General features: G+C 43.6%; 1 protein-coding gene across 2 annotated transcripts in view; it reads left to right on the top strand.

Annotated features, from left to right (window-relative positions):
- The window catches only part of acsl6 (acyl-CoA synthetase long chain family member 6), a 35,920-nt gene extending 15,206 nt beyond the window's left edge, over positions 1 to 20,714 (top strand). For both annotated transcript variants that reach the window (XM_084565359.1, XM_084565360.1), the window contains 18 exons: positions 599 to 663; positions 2,850 to 2,951; positions 4,091 to 4,190; positions 4,824 to 5,002; positions 6,064 to 6,096; positions 7,548 to 7,599; positions 9,634 to 9,707; positions 9,849 to 9,926; positions 13,628 to 13,762; positions 14,150 to 14,284; positions 14,722 to 14,817; positions 15,533 to 15,605; positions 17,931 to 18,019; positions 18,134 to 18,250; positions 18,351 to 18,494; positions 18,622 to 18,723; positions 18,805 to 18,876; positions 19,039 to 20,714. In XM_084565359.1, coding sequence (XP_084421485.1) covers positions 599 to 663; positions 2,850 to 2,951; positions 4,091 to 4,190; positions 4,824 to 5,002; positions 6,064 to 6,096; positions 7,548 to 7,599; positions 9,634 to 9,707; positions 9,849 to 9,926; positions 13,628 to 13,762; positions 14,150 to 14,284; positions 14,722 to 14,817; positions 15,533 to 15,605; positions 17,931 to 18,019; positions 18,134 to 18,250; positions 18,351 to 18,494; positions 18,622 to 18,723; positions 18,805 to 18,876; positions 19,039 to 19,179 — 1,787 coding nt within the window. In that variant the 3' untranslated portion in view covers positions 19,180 to 20,714. The remainder of the gene's footprint in view (positions 1 to 598; positions 664 to 2,849; positions 2,952 to 4,090; positions 4,191 to 4,823; positions 5,003 to 6,063; positions 6,097 to 7,547; positions 7,600 to 9,633; positions 9,708 to 9,848; positions 9,927 to 13,627; positions 13,763 to 14,149; positions 14,285 to 14,721; positions 14,818 to 15,532; positions 15,606 to 17,930; positions 18,020 to 18,133; positions 18,251 to 18,350; positions 18,495 to 18,621; positions 18,724 to 18,804; positions 18,877 to 19,038) is intronic.
- The last annotated feature ends 508 nt before the right edge of the window (positions 20,715 to 21,222 follow it).

Raw genomic sequence — 21,222 nt, forward strand, 5'->3', positions numbered from 1 at the left:
CTTTGGGGCATTCCAGCAGACAGATAGTGTCTTTCAGAAACCTAGACGTACAGTAAAAGGTCAACCACCCACACACAATGTGATACTTTCTCATAGGCACATGTAACACATATGTAGACAGAGATAGCAGCACGGCCTGACAATGCAGCAAAAGCAGCGCGACCGTAAATCCTCCAATTGCGTCTGCGTTGCTGGAGATAGAAATGAGTCCTCCCGTTGCCAGGGTGATGGCCATCGTTTCTAACGGTAACGGTGCAGCGGCTCAGGGCCGCAGAGTTTAAGAGCCAGCGACTGACTCACGACGCAGAGATATTTCTGCCCAGCAGCGTCTCAACCACACCTACTCCCGAGTGAGCTTTATCAGAACTGACTCATGTGTCGGTGGTTTATAAATTCTGATAGCAAATCAGTCAATATATGAAGCTAGGAAGATGGTTTATCTAAGACGATTAGTAGTTAGTTAAGCTAGAAAAGATAAATTCGATTTTGAGCCATTTATTTCAGGGAATCTGTGCTTTTCTATAATTTTTAGGCTGCTTATATTGAAGGTTACATCGCATTAGTTAACGGTGGTTTTGTCTCTCTGTGTGCTCAACAGGTGATGGGCCTTGCTTAGGCTCGCGGCTCCCTAACCAGCCTTACAAATGGATGTCCTACAAAGAGGTTAGTGCCATTCAGGGAGCGCTTTATCCCCCTTCCTGACAAACAACAGTTGCAATCCTAGCTGAGAGAAGAAAAGGCATAAAAAGGGAATGAAAGGGGAGCACGTGAAAATCCCCACAGCCAAAGTGCTTTTAGAGTGGTAACAAAATGGAATGATTTTATAGCTGTGAATCATTTGATTGTTCTTTATAACATTTTTATACTTTTGTAGACTTTGTTTCTTTTATTCGTGGTAAAAAAAAAAAAATTTCCCGTGAAGGCAGTTCCGTGACTTCTTCCACTTCCTGGAGAGGGCAAACATCGCTGTCACTCGACACCATCTTTGAAATGACATTTGATGAGCTATAAACTGAACTATTTTTTCAGGTAACTGTAAGTCAACACGCAGGTGTGGTTTGTGCAAATCTATGGCAAACAATCCGCCTGGCACAATCATAAACTGGCAACAGAGCTCCAGCGTGTTCAACAATACAATTAGAAGCCAATAATAAATAGATATTTGCTGTTAATGGCCAAATCACATGTGCTGCAGGCTGTCAAATCACTGTAACGCTGCACTGGGTTCATTACACGACTGCTTTCATGAGTAACCGCCCGTCTTTCTTTCCTGCAACAATAGCGATTAGGCATGAAAGCTAATTTGCAGGGGTGCCTTTGTTGACTTTCTTCCAGCTGCTGCTAGCTTCTGTGTATAATAAGATTAAAATAATAATGAAAAATAGTCCCTGAAGGTGCAATTTGAAGCAGGAGACTTTGCAAACACAAAGAAAAGTTTTATTTGGACTCTACCGCAGCTGTTTGTCTAACGCTTGTAATGTCTTGTAGTTCCATATATATATATATATAGATGGATCGAATGATGGATGGATGGATGAAAATTGAAAGACGTGCACAGAATTGTTGCTCTTAATTAATTCCAGCAAATGTTAACGTCAATAATCGACCTTCTGATGACATGCTGGGAAATAAATGAAAAAGTAAAAGTTTCATCAGTTAAAAATATTCCTGTATTCGAAGACATTTAGATTACGTAGTCACATTATTCTCAGCAACTCCTACACTTTCGCTCAATAAACTGGATTCTTAATTAAGGCTAGCTTATTGAGAGGCTAGCTGCTGTTTGATTAATGTGTAGGATCAGTTTCTTTATCACACGCTGTAGCCAATAATGTATAGTCATTTCAACACTGATGTTTAGATACCTGCAAGAATATGACGTCACCTCCTGCACGACAAACTTCCACAAGCTGAGACGGGGCCTTGCGGGAAATTATCGACTCCTGTTCATGTGAAATATATCATACCGGTTAATTTCAGCTGCGGGCCCCAGCGGGCTTCGGATATATGAGGGCAGGACATACACGGCAGGTACATCCACGCGGGCACGCCGTGATTATTAAAGTCCTTCCTCTGAGGCCTTGTCTGTCGAAAAGCTGACATACCCAAATTTCAGACGTGTGGAAGTTATTTGTTGTTATTTTCCTAGAGCAGCTGAAAACTTCCAACATCCTTCGAAGCAGTTTCAGGTTTCAACAAGTCTGTGAGTACAGGAGATAAGCTGTCAAGTTTTGGAAAAGTCACCGGAGTGGCGGTGGTTCAAGGGAAATTTTATTTAGACAAATGATGAAATCAGCAGTAGGTGGTAGGAGAATTTCACCATCCTCAACATTTGTCGGTGACGTCATGTAATTTTACAAGCGCATCGTGGGAGGAGGTTTTTCTTTTTATAAAAAAAATTCACTGTAATTCCCTGAGGATCCAGACAAATCTGGACCTGTTTAGTCTCCCGTTTAGAAAGGAGCCCTTTGAATCCGAGTTGGAAAATTAGGTGCAAGACTTCCACTGAAAGATGACACACAGGGAAAGGTATTATGCAATTTTCCTTGTTGTGGAAGTGCGGCAGCATTCGTACAGTTTTGTCTTATGCCTTTCGCAATCACGGTAGCTTTACAAACAGGATTCCTGCAATACATCAGCTGTTTCCGTAATAGAAAGCCATGCATTTCTCCAGAGATGAAAATTGTGGATGTTTCCAAAAATGGGTTTCAAACGGGGAAGATGACTTCTGATTCAGAAAGCAGAAGGAAATGAAACAAAACTAGCTCTCCATATGGAGGATGTGGCAGAGTATTTTCTCTCTCTTCTTTTTTGGTCCAATCCCCTTGTCCAATCTTTCTGCTCCACAGGTGACAGCCCGGGCAGAGCATCTGGGTTCAGGCCTGCTGCACCAGGGCTGCCAACCCAACCCCAACCAGTTCATAGGAGTGTTCGCTCAGAATAGACCTGAGGTGAATTCCACTCTTTGTCTAATAACTTATTTTTATTCTCTATACCTCTTCTCTTTTTCACTACAACTGCCTTAGAAAAGTTTAATGTAAACCATTTTACAGGAACTCACACACATGTTAAAGGGGAATTACTATTTTTTACAACCTGGACCTTATTTCTGGCATAAAATACGATCATTTACTCACGCATATAAGTTTGGTGTCATTTCGAGTCATTCGGACGATATTTAGGTCCGCGTATATCCATATAGTGGGAGTGAATGGGGCACCGAAACGCAGCCTCTAATAACGCATTATCTGCCGCGAAACTCGTTCATTTCACAAATATCTTGTTATGATACGCTAGTGCTATTCCCCATTGAGTTCAGAGTTACAGGTTATCTATTTGTGGACGTGCAGTGGTTTGTTGTTCTTTGGCCAGCTGTTCCTCTCTCTGCCTCCTCATCCTCCTTTCAATGAGCTCCTCATCTGTATACTCTGGTTCAAAACGGTAAGGACGTCCATCATAAACAAAGTCGTCGTCCACAACCTCAGAATCGGAAAAATGTTCAGCCATGTTGCAAAAAACTAGCAGTAGCAAATTACAGGTAAACAAGCTGACCGTCGCAGGTGCGCGTGGCGCTCAGAGATGACATCATCCAGGTCAGAAGTTAGTGGGTAAATTTACAGACCCCGGATGATGATAACGGGTAACTCCGGACTCAACGGGGAATAGCACTAGCGTATCATAACAAAATATTGGTGAAATTAACGAGTTTCGCGGCAGATAATGCGTTATTTAGAGGCTGCGTTTCGGTGCCCCATTCACTCCCACTATATGGATATATGTGGCGCTCCGCCGGATCTAAATATCTTACGAACGACTTCATATGACACCAAAATTATATGGGTGAGTTAATGATTGTATTTTATGCCAGAAATAAGGTCCAGGTTGTAAAAAACGGTAATTCCCCTTTAACACAGTCCCTCATGTTGCAACGGTTTTTCCTCACTTCTCTCTTTTATGTATTAAACTACATATGTAGCCATATAGTAAAATAAGTGCATGGTCTAAATGTGTAAATTAGGAAGAAAAAAAAGTGGATTATGATTGGATGGATACCTCTAACTCCTGAACTTTGACTTGTGTGTGACTGCAGTGGATCATCTCAGAGCTAGCTTGCTACACCTACTCCATGGTGGTGGTGCCCCTTTATGACACGCTAGGCCCGGATGCCATACGATTCATCATCAACACGGGTAAGAATACGCACTCGCATCCCACACAGACAAGCGACTGATGTGAACCGACAGCCATACAGTGCAGTAAACTCACACAACAGTGACAATCTGAATTGAGTCGATCGTGTGAATTTCAACCAGCAGTCTTCGTCTCATTGAAGGAATAAACCATAAAGCATGTCGCTGAATCATTTAAAGACTTGGTCAGCAGCTTTCAGCAGCGCAGCTCCCCTCACTGGTGGCTGCGAGTATCTTCATCACCTTGAGACGCAGCGTGACTTCTCAGATCGAGGCTTAATTAAAAACAGATGTCATCCTATAAATCCTATATAGTGTCATTCTGCTGAAACTGGATGGCTGCTCTTTCAACCTCATAAAGTTTAGAACTGAAGTCAAACAACAGAGCTGTAAAATCATTGAGGCCAAGCAAAAAAACATAATACCTGCAGGTAGTGGCAAGAATTATTTAAACTGAATTTATATTCAGGTAATCTGAATGTTTCTGACACTTTAAACTTTCTCTGAAAAATCCTATCAGAAATGAACTGAACTCCCGCTCCACGTTTGTTTTGTTCCTCTTTTTTTGTTTCTTATTTTGCTGATATTCACACAAGGGTGCGTGGGCTCTTGCGTGCTTGTTTTTCGTTGCAGCCGACATCTCCACGGTCATCTGCGACAAGGTGGAGAAAGCTCGGGTGCTCTTGGAGAACGTGGAGCGGAAGGAGACTCCCGGCCTGGGAAGAATCATCCTGATGGACGCCTTCGACTCTGCGGTCGTCGAGCACGGCAAGAGCTGCGGCGTCCACGTGCAGGCCATTCAAGAGGTCGAGGTAGGATGTGGCAAAAGAAGTTATGAAGATCAAGTAGTTACTCTCGGGTGGTGTCCTTAACAAAAAAGGTTGAACAATAACCGAAGCTCTTCTTTTTAAAGTAGCTGTTTAAATAGGTATTGGCTGTCAACAGCAGTATAATTATAGCTTAAACACATTATTGACAGAGATTAACCCAAACTCCACTTGGCAACGCAACTTCATGTTGATTCTGCAACAGTTAGGAGTCTCAGCTATGAACAAACTGAAAATGCCAGTCAAAACAAACTGATGTTTAGATTTAGTCAGCACACGATCAAAAATACAAAGTCGGTCAGGCATGTGCAAACAGAACGACTGCGTGCTGGGTGAGATATTTATCTGCTCGCCTCTGACAAGCAGGGTATCACACATAGACGTGGCTCTTCACAGCCGCACATTCAAATGCAGACAACACTTGCTGCACCTCCAGTAATTTGACTGCTCTTTCCATTGCTAAGGCTGTTAATGCTTCAGTAACTTCATCAAAACAAACAGACGAGTGAAACTGGTTCAGCTGAGGCCGGTGTCTATCTCAAGGCCCGATTTAGGATAAGCGCTGTCTTTCTTTGTTTTCGTGTATGAGGCCTGTGGAAAAAAAAAAATAAAAAAGTGCCCTGGGGAAAGTAGCTGGCAGCCTCATGTGTACATAACTGGCATTTTTCTGCTGGGATCAGCTTTTATGAAACTGTCTCGCGATGCCGGCCTGATAGACGCCCAGTTTATCTGGTTTGCCCAGAAGCCTCACAGTTAAAGGAAATGGCAGAAGCTGAAGGAAATGCAGTTTAATCACAAACACAGGCAACATAAACAGAGGGGAAATGATAACTTTCTATTTCTAGAGGTAACTTCCCAACCAGATAGAACCGCACACGGTGTATTTGACCATCATTTAGCAAATGACTCACCTACAGAACCACGTCCTCGATTCAGAAAAGGGTAACAAGCTCAGGGGATTATATTTTTTTATGTCATTTACAGTATCTGTGTCAAATGTCGAGTTCGAAAGCAATAGTGATTTTCATGCTTCTGTTCTTTTACAGGCTCTGGGCAGAGAGCACTACAGAAAACCTATAGTAAGTACAACCAATTCAAAAGTCTGCTATGTGCTGTATGATGATGCACTGTTCTGCTATTTTATGGAGGATGAAGAGGGATCCTAATAGCTTCATATAGGTTGACCCACATTTGTGGGTTTCTACAGGTGTATCTTTTGTTTGGTTTTTCATTTGTTACAGGTGTTCACGCCGCCCTCAAGGTGAAATTTAGTCACTTCATTGGCATGAACCGCCATCCCCAATTCAAAATTTAAGCACGCTGAATCATTTGTTTTGTGATCAAACAGCTCTCAAACTATTGCCAGTGGCGTTCCTGTCATACTTTGTGTTCAAGGCTAAGTGGGAAAGATGATCTTGAATGTATCAAAGACCACATTATAGCGCCTAATTGTTTCTGATGAAAGCTGCACCGTGTCAAAAGGTGCTTCCTGTGCTTTCTGCAAAAGGCATCTAGATGTTGTGCGTGCTGCTGCAGCTGTGGCTCTGTATGGATAAAGCAGGTTCTCCATGAATCAGAGGATTAGTGGTCTGTTCCCCAAGGCACGGACCGCCTGCCAAAGTGTCCTTGCGCAACACACTGAGCCCTCGGTGGACTTGTGTGAACGAGTGTGTAAGTGTGACTGTAAAGCACTTTAAGTACCAGTAGGCGGAAATCATTTTTGCAATTTTAAGCCCAGTCCAGAAGATTGCCGCTAACTCTCTTTTGAGTGTTCTCAACATACATGACCAGTCTTAAGTGACACAATCAGGGTCGCCTACAGTTTCTCAGTGATTTATGACCAAATGCATTGAAATTCTGGGAATGAAGAGAGTCAGTTTGTTTGTAATGCTCAGAACAAATGATTCAGGCTTGACACAAAAATCACCACACAGTGAAGTGCTGTACCTGGAGCCCTGACGAACAGGGTGAACTCTGTGCCTGTGAAAAATACGCTCAAAGATGGCAGTTCATCATCTGCCCAGATAAATGTTTTCATGAGGTTAGAGAGCGTTTAATGGCTCTGGAAGTTCTAAGTGTTCTAATGTGACCTTCCAGTTTCTTTCAGCACCAATTCATTTACTTTAGAATCAACACAACAGCAAAGAAAACTCCTGTGCCTTTTGACGGCTTTTACTTGTATCTGTGCTCATACAATTTACTCTAGCTGGTGTTGACAGGTCAGACAATGAGCGCTGACAAGCCAGCGCCAACCCTCTGGCTAGATGGCGTTAACCGGCCAAGATAGCATTTATTAGAAACATCAGCCACCTTGAATTCAGTTAAATTCACATCTTTCACATACACATCAACGCCGCGCAGGCTGCCGCTGAGCCAACAGCTGCACATACAGTTCAGATCAACTTCTACAAACATTCCCAATTCAGTATGTGCAGTGGTGCAGCATGTTTTAGAGGATCCTGATATTTGTCTCCTGATGAGTTTCATGTCATCTCACTGACACACTGTTTTTTTTTTTGCTCTCCTACAGCCACCAGCCCCAGATGACCTGTCCATTGTGTGTTTCACCAGCGGAACCACGGGTAACAGTCATGCATCATTTGTGTTTGGTGCTGGGCCGTCGCACGCAAATCACTCTGGCTCTACGGTTTCTCTGTATTCACTGGACTCGAGAATGAATTGATTAGGATTCAGTGGTTCAAAGGTCGCGGCCGCAGTGACCTCTCAAAACACGCTGCGGCCCGTAACTCAACTTAAAAATCTCGGAGACATCTTGAGGGAAGTTCTCAATATTTGGCTCGAGTGTTCATTTGGACTCCAAGATGAGAAATGTGTGGTCAAATGTCACGGTTAGTGGAAATCACGAATGACAACGCATGCAGTATATCGTATAAATCTGGCCTAACATGGTAGAAAACTGCAAGTTAATTAGCGGCGCAGACAACCTTGAGGTGGTAAGTCTAATTCGATATGAAACGGGAAAAGCAAATGCTGAATTAAAACCTTTATTCTTCTCTTATGTTAAGCTGCTGAGATCTGATCTATTTGAAAAAATATTTTTTACATAACACGCTCCAGAACCATTGTACGCTCCCGTCTAATTAGCAGTCAACTCCACCTTCAGTAGCGTCACTCCCTGACGTCAATCCAACCAGTTGTGCTTCTGACAAAGGAATAAGGTCACTCGCAGCTGTTGTTTCTCTGTTTACACGGCAGCGTTAACCAGGGTGTTGTGATTACACTCAAACAACAGGCATTTGGGGAAACAGGTCAATAAACCAGTATAGAATACCAGAGAGGTCACAGTTAATTCCTAATTAACCACGCCATTACTCATCGCATAATTAGTTAACAGGGTAGATGGGACAACCTGCTGGTGGCACACCTAGGTAAATTATATCATTTCCAGTCAAATCCCTTTCCAGCCCAGTGACTGCTTCCTCGTAAGGCAGCCTCTCATCAAATGTAGCGCGTGCGTTAACACTTTCTATGCAATAAGTGCAAACTGGGGCACTTATTGTGTAACATTTCATATCACCAATAATAGGGAGCTTTGCCAGAAACACAAACAACCTGCCCTTTGCTTTGTCGCTCTTGATCCCTTGTGACTCAAGAGCCTGTCATTAACTTTGCTGAATTTAGGCAGTGTGCCAATGAAAATAAAAAAGCAATCATTGGCATTGTGGCTGCTTACTATCTTTAGACATCTAATAATTACTTTCCAGTACATGCTGTTATTTAATAAATTAAATTATCTATCTGAATTTTTCTGTAGTAGATTTCTAATGTCTTTGTGTTAAAACCCACTTGTTTTATGATGATTATTAATATTACACAATAAGTGGACAGAGAAAGCCAAGCGTTTACTGTAAATCCAATTTGATCTAACAATGATAATTCGCTCTCAAGTGTCCAGTTCTCATTCCCCTGCCTGTTCTGTCCTGCCAGACAGCAGCACGCTCGTGCGAGCGAGGGAGCTCTGCTGCTTTTTGGGAGGTCTCATCCCGCAGCAGCAGCGGCAGCAGCAGCCGCTAAAAACCAGTGGGCAGGGTAACAAAGACAGAGGTCGTTTGAGGACCCGCTGGTGTCAGTTTACAAGCGACGCGGGCCTTGTGCACTCTCCGGCCTGTCTGTTGTAAACTCCGCCACCTGCTGGCACCGTGCGAGCATGCAACACGAGGACCAGTTTCCACGCATGGCTCAGCATTTCTCAAGAATTCCCTCAGTCTCTGTTGCGACATCTATTCAGTTCTGAGCCTGCAAGATTGCACACAGATGTGGGGGTCAGATGACATCTCGGAAAGGGGAAGGCAGCGTTGTTTAAGACTCGTTGCTTCATGCAAACCACCGTGTCTGTGAATGGGACTGAGAAATTACAGTAATGGAAAACAAAGATGGTCACTTTAGCGTATTATGGAAAATGTCAAACAAGTTTTTTTTGTGAGTGGGAAACTGATAAATTGTGACATAAAAGTTTTCCTGTTGAAATAACAACAACATAAGACATGCAAGTCTGATATTTTATCTAACACGCTGTGATCTGCCAGTGCAGTGTGAGGTGAAGCATTCAGATCAGCCAGTGACCTGCGCTTCTGTTTTTGTTTCTCCTCACACAGGAAACCCGAAAGGAGTCATGCTCACCCACGGGAACGTGGTGGCAGATTTCTCAGGCTTCCTCAAAGTTACGGATGTGAGTGAGCCTCCCTTCATTTGTCCTTTGTTTGTGAAATAATTCTGGTTGTACTGCGTTTATTTTCATGCTCATTCTAATTTTGTGTTGCAAGAGCATTTTTGATTCATCTGATCGCTTCCTTCCCTCTGTGTCCTGCAGAAAGTCATTTTCCCCAACCAAGACGATTGCCTCATTTCCTTCCTGCCACTGGCTCACATGTTTGAGAGGCTAATTGAGGTAAATAGCCACGGATCTGGACCACAGGAAAGAAATAGTTTTGTGTTTATGTGTTTCGGGATGCCAGTGGGGGCGGAGGAAGGATTAAACTATGACTGTGAAGGTGGGCGTTAGATATTTAGTGTGTGGGCAGGAGAAAGAGTGGGAGAGAAATGCTTTGTCCTCACTCCTCCTGTTTTCTTAAGTTTTGTTTTCCAAATGATGTCATACCTGAGGATGTGCAAGTGACATCCTATCCCAGTCTACAGAAGCACACACACATAAACAAGTGTAAGAAGTCATGGTATTTAGGATAAATGGGTCAGGCCCCATATTATTTAGAGTAATCTGGGCAGGAGATCTGAGAAAATGTTCGTATACACTGCAGAGCTCATTTACTGTAAACCATGTGTTTTCCTGCAGCTTGTCTCTAATCACATCCCTACTCTGTGCCTCCCGCCAAACTTTTGCGGCAATGTTTTTGCGGTGAAAGTGGTCACTGTCGGTTCGTACAACAGCTCCATTTTCTACAAAGAGACTGCTGTTCAGCTGTTTTCTTTTCTTTTTTTTTTTGTTCCGTTTTGTTTTTCAGTTTCACTTTAAGTCAGAGCTTGGATTAAGTCATAGCAGTTACAGGAAGAGAAGTAAACTTCCAAGAGTTTCCACTCAGGATGCCACAGGGACACTTTCTCCGTCTGGAGGGTTGTATTTTTTCAACCCCCGTGCCAACCGGAAACCTAATGAGTGCCAACAAGTTCAGGATTGTTTCCCAGAAACGCTCGCCCCTCGCTGCTTTACAAAATCTAGGATTGCGTTTAAGCATGATGGTTTCTGCAGAAAGCCTACAGAAATGTATGCCCAAACCAGACCTTACATAAATGCCCCCTGGCTTGGTGGTTTTGCCCGTCTATGCCTGCCACTCGTTTGCAGTCAAAAAGAAGCGCAAAAAGATCACATCAGATTATTTAAGAGTCATTTGACGTCATAACTTTGGCACCTCAGTAACAATACCCAGTCACGTAAATGGACACAGGAAACAGCGCCAATTAAAGAGTAGCCACTGTAGTGTGCTGTAGTAGCTGACATTTTATTAGGTGTTTTCGGACGGTTTAATGCTTTAGAAACTGCACTGATTGTGAACTAAACTGAAGGAAATCCTGAGTGCACCCTTAGTTTCATGCCCGCTATTACCATTCACGTTTTTACTAAATGCTGACGTGAAACAGAGCCTGAGAATCTGAAAAAATATCTGCAAGCGATCTGTGCCTGCACTGTTTTCATTGCTGGTTCAGGATGAGTTAACCTGAAACATTTAGCTTTTAATGCACGTCATTTTTAATTAATTAATTATTTTTTTTGCTTTTCTGTCTCCTTAATTGACCATAAATCTCTTAATGCTTTGCAAAGATGTGTTATCATTCTTTCAACACACGCATCGCCGAAGTATGTGCGGCCGTGTTTCACTTGTGTGTGCGTCTGTTTGTGTGTGTGTGTGGCAGCCGGGTTGCATCAGGTTGAACCAGCCAGGTTTGTTTGTGAGAAGCACCCGGCAGCTCAGTCAGCGAGCGGCGTGAGACTCAGACACAGGAAACCACCTAACTTCCCCAGAAGGCAGCGCATCTGATCGCACAATAGGAGCTAGTTCAAAAAGCCTCAGACAAACACAAACACTCCTCCCCGAGAGACACTGGTGAAAGGAGAGAAAGAGAGGCCGGGTGCTCTGCTGTGTCCTCAGATGCCTTGAGAAACCGTGAGAGGGCCGTTTGCGGCACTTGTGCTCATAGTCATTTGTCAACAGTCCTAATCCACCCTCTTGTAAAGAAACGTGTGGTATTAGTGGTGTCTGTGTGAGAGTACACAAAACAAACAACAACATATCTTTAAAGGCGAACTGCACATGCGGTAATTGAATACTTTTATCGTTTTGCACCAGAATCCCCAACAGCCTCAGAATTTGCAAAGTGCACAACGGCACTTTCCAATTCTAATTTAACAGGTTATTGATCTGAGTCACAGCTCTCACATTTGTTCCCTCGGGTGCAGCGGCTCGAAAAGGAGCAGTAAAATGTTGAGGTTTCCCAGCTAGATTAGTAAATCAGTAATTGAGCAATGTGTCCTTCCCTCCGCGGCTGACTTGAGTAAATCGCCGTCACGTGAGGGTCGTGCATCTGCGCGTGCAATATAGTTCAGCTGAGGTTATTTACGTTACCCTCAGCTGAACTCTTCTGTATGTGTAGAGGCGTCACGTGAGAGTCATGCATCTACACGTACAGTATGGTTCGGCTGAGATTGTTTACAATCACCTAGAGAATTTCCATTTTATAGACGACCACGTTTTTTTTTTTTTCCTTCGCTCCGCTTCAAAAGAAACGTTGCACACTTGCCAAATAAAAAAAATTGATGAGGTCAATAGAAATTTGTGTCGGGAAACGCAGTGCGTAAGTCATCCAGGTCAAGGTTTAGTCTAAAAAACAAAGCTTAAACAAAGGCTTTAAAACTGTGTTTGTTTGAGGTTTCTTGAACACACAGAAACCTCAAACAAGTCCACTTGCCTTTGTTTTAGCTTTGTTTCAGAGGAACACTGGACTATAGCGCCCGATGACAGCTGGGATAGGCTCCAGCAGATTCCCCGACCTTTACATAAAAATGACAGCAGATAGAAGTGAGACTATGGAATGGAGTAGGCCTGTCTGAACAAATAAGTTTTAGCTGAGATTTCCCGGGAGGGCGTTATAGAGACAGGGGGGCTGAATGACAGAAGGCTCTGGACCCCATGGCTGTCAAGTGAGCAGGTGGAAGGGTGAGTTGTAGTGATGAGGATGACCTAAGAGTGCGGGCAGGAATGTTTATGCGGAGGAGGTTAGTGAGGTACTGAGGGGCGAGATTGTTTAAGGCCTTGAAGGTGAGAAGTAGGATACGGAATTTGACAGGAAGCCAGTGGAGTTGCTGCAGGGCCGGTGTTATGTGACTCACGGAGGGGGTTCTAGTGATGATTCGTGCAGCGTAGTTTTGAACCGGATTTGTCCGGTAAACCAAATAAAAGGGAGTTGCAATAGTTCAGACAGAACGTGACCAGGCTGTGGACCAGAGTTGCAGTATTGTCAGTTGAGAGGGATGGACGGAGACAGGAGATATTGCGTAGGTGAAAATAGGCTGAACGGGTGATAGGACAACTACTTTTTTTGCAATTGCTTCTGTTCTTTTACCGGGATTTTGAATGCAGGACCTGTAACATCAATAGAAACACTCTTCTACACACTATCATTGAGTCCTAGTGCCATCCTAGTATGTTCTTCCTATCTAGCAGTGTAAAAACACTATTGAAACCATGACATGCAAAGCCCAAGGTTCCCCTTTTCTTTTTTTTTTTGCTAAATACCGTTAATCTGCTGTGTGTGGGAAACACAACCCCAGCCTTTACGACAAGTACGATGACTGATACATAGACTGGTAAAGCACATGCATGCCCAACAAGTGCCAGCAAGTTTATCAGAATTCACCCATTTGTGATGCCCCACTTACCCTCTCACAGCACAGTCAGTAGGGCCACTTAGTACCCATCAGACCGTGTGTAGAATTTTATAAAATAAAAGCTTGATTCTCCTCGCCAGTGGTTCTTGATGTATTGCTTTTAAACGTTTTAGGTCATAATGTCCATTATTTTTTTAACCAGACATTTAATGGGGGGGGAAACTCATCCACTCGTATGCCTGTTTGCACAGTCCGTGGTGTATTGTCATGGAGGACGGATCGGGTTTTATCAGGGAGACATCCGCCTCCTGCCTGATGACATGAAGGCCCTGCGGCCGACCATTTTCCCCGTGGTGCCTCGTCTGCTGAACCGCATGTACGACAAGGTGAGGTGAACAGATGAAGCGGTTTAACTGTGAATGAAAAAGTTTGGATAAATGGCTCCTAAACTGACAAAGATTCAAATGAAATGTAATTCTTTTTCGGTGCCTCCATGAGTCATGCAAGTATTTCTTCTGGCAACTTTCTTTGGTTGAAAGCCTGGTTTCTTCAGAAATGCTTTTCTCATGAAAAACCTCAAAATTGGAAAACAAAGCTGCCATGAAGAACCATGTGATAGGAGTATTTTCATCCTGATGGAGGTGGCTTCTTCCACATGACCCTAATTCACATCGGCTGGATTTGCATATTTTCAACAGCTGAATCAAGAGAAGATTGCAACCAACCAAAACATGTGTGTGTGTGTGTTTTTTTCCTCTTTGTCTCCTCTGCAGATCTTCAGCCAGGCAAACAGCCCGTTGAAGCGCTGGTTGCTTAACTTTGCCGCCAAGAGAAAAGGAGCTGAAGTTAGCAGAGGGATAATTCGCAGTGACAGCATCTGGGACAAAATCTTCTTCAGTAGGATTCAGGTAACTTGAGTTTCCCCTGTAGTTCCACCGCAATTAATCCCTTTATCACATCCCACTGCTGCACTCTGGTGAGTTTTTTTTTTTTTACCCTTGAGTGGCAACAGTTGTCATCACTGTTTTGGTTTTTTTTCATTCATCAAAAATTACAAGAGCAGATTTTATGTTCCCACGCACGCACCCTGCGTTAAAGACAACAACAGTGCTTATGTTTATCCTCTGGCACGCTTCATTGTCGTGCTAAGCCTCTTGGTATTCCTAGTCACCTTGAATATTACGTTTAATATTTCCATTTGAAATGGTGAGGACAAAGTTAAAAAATAGGGAGGTTTTGTGTTTAACGGCTCGGCTATTCTGTTTTGTCGGGACTGTGTGTCATGATTCGAATGTTAAATTAACGTGAAATGAAGTAATAACCAACCTTTTTCCACTTTGTACAGGACAGCCTGGGAGGCAAGCTAAGGATGATAATAACAGGGGCGGCTCCTACCTCACCCAGCGTCCTGGGATTCCTCAGAGCTGCTCTGGGATGCCAGGTCAGAACACTGACTAAGTGAATAACATTGACCATCTTGTGACAATTCAGTGTTCTGCTGCGATGTTACTTAGACATATAGCACCCTGCCTAAACCAGACCAGGCACCTGCACCCCATAGCAACGGCACACCTTGATAGCAGCAGCCAACCCCCAGCAGGATGTAGTCTGACGCAGGCACAAACACAAAAACGGTTTAGGAACAACTCAAAAACAAAACATGAAGAACAGCACAAGGTGTTGACCTGGCCTCCAAATTCACTAGATCCCAAACTGATCAAGTATCTGTCGGATGGGGCGGCTGTGGCTCAGTAGGTAGAGCGGGTTGTCCATGAACCAGAGGGTTAGCGGTTCGATCCCCGGAATGTGCCACATGCCGAAGTGTCCTTGAGCAAGACACTGAACCCCTAGTTGCTCCCAGTGCATGGCACTGGTGTGTGAATGTGTGTGTGCTTGTGTGAGCGAATGGGTAGATGTGTCTATGACTGTAAAGCACTTTGAGTACCAATAGGTAGAAAAGCGCTATATAAAAGCAAGGCCATTACCATTACCATGATCCACAGAGGCCCGTCCCCTCAACCCATAGCGCCCAAAGGCCCCCACTAACAACATCCTGTTGCCAGAATACACAATATTAGGAAGGAGGTCATAATGTTAAGCCTGATCAGTGTGTGTGGGTGAGATTTCTTCTCAACACCTCCTGTGTCTGTGTGCAGGTGTACGAGGCGTACGGCCAGACAGAGTGCACGGCTGGCTGCACTTACACCACGCCCGGAGACTGGACCCCAGGTGAGCGTCAGCGTTTATGCAACAGGCCTCTCTTATCTCCGCTCGTCTTCTCGGCCGCGGGTGTCGGCTCAAAGGTCTTGAGAGTGGCGAGTCACAGTCACAGATGAATGAACGGCGCCCTCGGTCGGAGTTTGTTTTACTGCGATCACTGTATATGGTCACTCATTGCCACTCCCGATCATGTTATCATTACGGGAAAATGCTCAAGGACGTTGCCAAGGCTCGAAACTGCAGACAAGCGGCGTACAGCGAGACTCGCGCGGTGATGTAACTCCTCAGACAGTTTTATCTGCTCCAAGTGAATGATTTATGGGGTTGCACTCAGCGGGAAAAAAAGGCAACATGAGTGGGAGGTTGCCGTATCTACTGGCCTGAAGGAGTAAAAACGGAGAGGCCTGGAAGGGGTTCAGCAGACAGACAGACAGACAGACAGACAGACAGAAGGAGAAGAAAAAGAGCTGTTGGGTTGCATTATTAGCTGGCCTCATGTCTCCTTAGGTGTTTTCCAACATCAATAAACGGATATAAAAGACCAGTATCTGTCATAATGGCCTGTATTTGCCCCCGAGCAGCTCGTGTTGTTGTGCAAAACACCCTGGCACTGAACCCTGTGCAGCTGTGTCGACTTGAAGCTGTCTAAGTTTATTTTAAAGCTGGTCTTTCTCCGAATTGGCACATAAGACAAACGCAGAGTTGCACCAAAGTGAATTGCGTTGGTTCCTCCTCGCAGCTGTACGTTTTGTTTGGAAATAACATTTTTTGTGTGTGTTATGTAGGAAGTTGTGGAGAGAATGCTGGCAGACCAAGTTCATGAGATTCCTTTTTCAGAGCTGCTTATGAGCTTACAGCTAGTTGTGGTGTTCCTGGAAACCGGTCGAACGTACCATCACCTGTCCGTTTGATAAGTTTGCACCAACGTTACCCAACAGTTGGGTAACTGTTGTATTGTTTATCCTGTCATTGTTGTGCATGTATGAATATATGGCCCATCTCTTAGCAACAACACACAGTACCACTCATACATGGAATTATTTATTCAGTTAAATTCAATTTTATGTTTTATTAGATTCGACTAAATTCAACTTTATTGTCCTACACATGTTCAAGTACAAGACAATGAAATGCAGTAGGCATCCAACCAGAAGTGCGGAAGCTTTAGGTGCCTACGTACACATGCACAGATATGCATATGGTTATAATTTGTGTTGCCTTGACAACAATCCTGTTGCCTGAAAACACCGGAGCGAGCACTAAAGCAACAGTGTCAAATGAAAAACTCCCTTTTAGCGGGAAAACCCGCGGAGCAGCTCATCTGGGGGATCCCATCCGCTTGAGGCCGGACAGGTAGAGAGAGAAAGAGAGAGCGAGAGAGAGGGAGAGAGAGAGAGATGGGTCATAAAAAGAGGGAGTTGGGACAGAAGGGAAGCGGGGAGAGGAAGAGAAAAGGGAAGCAGAAGTGAGCAGATGAATTCATACATGCATGCATATGGATAAATGCAGCGTATAGGCAACACAAGCAAGCGTTTCAGATGCCTAGTTCCCAATTGTAACGTCTGTCCTTTATGGCGTTAAATCAAGGTCACGTGGCTTTATAGCATGCCACAGATTATTCTTATCTGGACCAATTGTACACGTGTTCATCTGCCTGTTGAAGGATTCATTTCCCGTAAATGCAAACGTTATCGGTGTCTTTGAACTTGAACGACCGAGCGCAAACTTTTTTCACGAGCTACTGCGAAAGCTTCGATGGCGGGCAGAGGCTTCAGCGTCCACATTCCCTGGTCACTGAGTCTGAAATCATCACCGACTTTGAATCGTTTTCTGGAAAGCAAGAACAGAAGCTAAAAATAGCAAAAATAAATAAATAAAGCAAAGAAAAAAAATAAACAACCAACAAGCGTGCAGCTATTTACACATTCGCATTTTCCCCTAGTGTTTTTTTTATCTTCGTTTTTGTGTCAACATGGTTTTTGGAGCGAGGGAGTGGTGGAAGCCTGACATAGAATGCCTCTCATTGTATTATTCCATTTCTGTGGAAACCTCAAGGTATCAGACGAACATATAAGAAATGTGCCTGAACCTGTTCCCAGAGCGGTATTAGATAACTGCTAACATCAGACATGTGGTTGAGCATCGCCCCCTGCTGCTCAGTTCTGATATTTCAGGAGATATGTGTCAGGGATTTTCTTGCACATTTCATGGACATGTGCAAGTTCAAATGTCCCTCCTTCTCACGTATCGTGCAAGGAGTTGATTATTTAATTAGAAATGCCAACTGTGATAAAAGGGGAGCATGTAATGGATTTTCTTGCACCGGTCCAACAGGTCACGTTGGGGCTCCGCTGCCATGTAACCTCATCAAACTGGTGGATGTTCCTGACAAGAACTACTTTGCCTCTAAGGGAGAGGGAGAGGTAAGCAGTGAAGGAAACACACATACTGTACACTGAGAGATGAAGTAATTAGTTGGTGTTTTTACTCAAGCCCTTTGTTTTTTTTCCCCCCTGCTTTTCCGATCCGTCACGAAGGTTTGCGTGAAGGGACCAAACGTGTTCAAGGGCTACCTCAAAGACCCGGAGAGAACGGCCGAGACGCTCGACCCCGACGGCTGGCTCCACACCGGAGACATCGGCAAATGGTTACCTGTGCGTACACACAGCCTACATCATCATCATTTGCATTTCTTGGGTTTTCTTTTGTCCCGATTCCTCCTCTCACCCTGTTTTTGCCCAACCTCTCCTGCAGAACGGCACACTGAAGATCATCGACAGGAAAAAGCACATCTTCAAGTTGGCGCAGGGCGAATACATCTCCCCCGAGAAGATCGAGAACATCTACATTAGGAGTGAACCGGTGGCGCAGCTGTACGTTCACGGAGACAGCCTGCAGGTAAGGACACCAACATATGCGCCCCCGATTCAACCTTTGTAAGGCAACAGTGTAATTTGCACTTACTTGTTGTTGGAATTCGTCCCCAGTTCTTTTTCCTCAAATGTTTCGTGTGCTTTTCTTGCAGTCCTGTTTGGTAGGAATTGTGGTTCCGGACGCTGAAGTCATGCCTCAATGGGCCAAGAAAAAAGGCATATTGGGCACCTACAAGGATCTATGTAAAAACACAGTAGGTAGCATCCAGTTAACACTGTCATTAACAGATGATGAGAATGATTTACAAATTTAACTGAAACAACTTTCTTAACAGGAACTGAAGAAGGCAATCCTTGAAGATCTGGTGCGTCTGGGCAAAGCCAGTGGCCTCCACTCTTTTGAGCAGGTAGGAAGATGGTAGAGCCACATAAGAAGAGGTTCATTGAGATATTGAGTTGTTCCTACTGTAGAAAATATTACTATTACCTAAACATACACCTAGGTTATGGGAGTCTTTCATAAATCTTGGCCTCACTCAACATCGTTTCCTTTCTTTCCCATTTTAAAGGTGAAGAACATCTACATCCACAACGACTTGTTCTCCATCGAAAACGGCCTCCTGACCCCGACACTAAAGGCCAAGAGACCGGAGCTGAAGGAATACTTCAAGGCCAAGATCGATCAGCTCTACAGCAGCATCTCCATGTGAATGCCGGCAAACCTCATTTACCTTCAAGCATCCTAACACAAAGTCTGCTTTGACCAGTGACCTACAGTGGGATAAACACGTGTCACCTGAGGCTTAACATGCTTTGGGAAAACCGAAACCAAACCCTGGCCCAACCGTGGAAGATTTAAAATGCCAAATTGAAAACGAATTGAAGAGAGAAATTGAATTAAAACACAATGCGCATTGTCATATTTCCTTTTTATGTATGCATTTCCTGTGTCACGATGAAATGAATGCATATGTTAAAAGGATGGTTCACTTAACTTCAAGTCTGCAAAAAGTTCTTTGCTTTGTGACATGAGCAACCACGCCATATTAAAACCAATAATAAAAAGTGTTGTCCAGCAGAGGGCAGCATAGCCATCTCTAAATGCAAAGAAGTGTCTTTTTATGAGATGGAGGCAAATTGTCAGTCCCAGAAGGGAAAACATCCAAATGTCCAATTACATTGTGACTGAACGAATTGGTTGGACTTGCAAGCTGTAGCAGCAGGACTACTGACTATACGTTTAGTTATATTTGTAATGGACCAACCTGAGCTTGCATGAGGGATGGACTATGCTGCAGGAATTTGAACAAACTCATGGAGAAAAATCCCTGGCACGATTCTCACTTAGTTGGTGGCTGACTTGTGTTTGCATGAAATGTAAGACAACGGGCTAATGCTAACAGCTAGCATTACCACCAAATACGATTGAGAATACTGCTTTTGATCCGACAACATGTTTAATTGATTTATTAAACTATTGATTTGTGACGCAATGCACCTCTTTCGCTTTGATGTATTCTTTTTAACGTGGCATAGAAAATTGATGCCACGGCAAAATAAAAAATAAATAAATTAATCAATGGAAAAAAACGACCCTTTTAACATTTAGCATTTGATGCAGACAACTGAAGAGAATTATGTCATGTAATGTTTTATATGAATTTTGTTATTTGTTTTGTAATTTGGGCATTTTAAGTCTTCCATACGTTGCTACCTGCTATTCGCCAAAAACAAATCTTATGGTCAGTCCCCAGCAGCAGAACCTCAGCAGCACTCAAACACCGAACAGTCCGCCTCTGTTTCCCGTCACTCTCTCCCCTCCTTCATTAGTTTAGACCTTCAAGCGCAACCCAACAATTGTACAAGAGAAACACAGTCGTACGACAGCAAGTGTGATGTCTTTGTGTGTAGTGTAGCTCGAGGAGATGTCTAAATGTTTAGTTACGCTGGCACCGTCGTAGGACAGTAATGGAAAACTGTAGATTGTCGTTCAATCAAAAAAGGCTGCACCCCCTCGATCTGACACAAGGATTAAAGATATGTATAACCCAGACAATGTGCAATTAGACAAAAAAAAAATAATATATATGTTTGAGGTGAGAATTAAGATGGCTAGGTTGGGAGAGTAGCAGCTTCCACCTTTTAAATCATCGCACCGTGCCATGTAGAGCATCTCAGTCACATCCAAATTCATGTAATGTATTCACTTGTTCATTAAATCATCTCTACATGGCTGTGGTCAAAAGTTTAGCATGCATGCTCCTTTCTTCTTCTAAGGACTGGCCCAGTGCAACTGTCATCAAGGTTGACACTCTACAATCACAGCTTCTTTTTCATCCATCTTCGCACAAAACGTATGTCAGGTAAAGAAAATAAAAGAAATAATGCAAATCCAGGACCCAGGGCTATGCATGCAGTTTGCCCTGCAAATGCTGGGACCATTGGCATTCGATCTGAAAAAGACACGTATTGCTTTGTGGCCATTAATAGCAGGTTGTACGCAGCGGCCCACAGCCACGGCTGCTAGGGCTTTGTAACTTAAGGCAAAGGTGATGATGAATTCCACTCACCGAACGTAAATAGAACAAACATCAACTTTTAAAAAACAAAAACAAAAAAAAAAACAGACAGTTTTTCTTTTCGTTTTGAAGGGGTTTACACATAGAAGTAATGTATAAGCGTTTTAAATTGATTACCGTCCCAAAGCATCAAACAATGCGGATGTACATAAACGAGGACAGCTAGATGTAAGC

Source organism: Chelon labrosus, assembly GCF_963514085.1.
Source record: "Chelon labrosus genome assembly, chromosome: 17".
NCBI classification, from domain to species: Eukaryota; Metazoa; Chordata; class Actinopteri; order Mugiliformes; family Mugilidae; genus Chelon; species Chelon labrosus.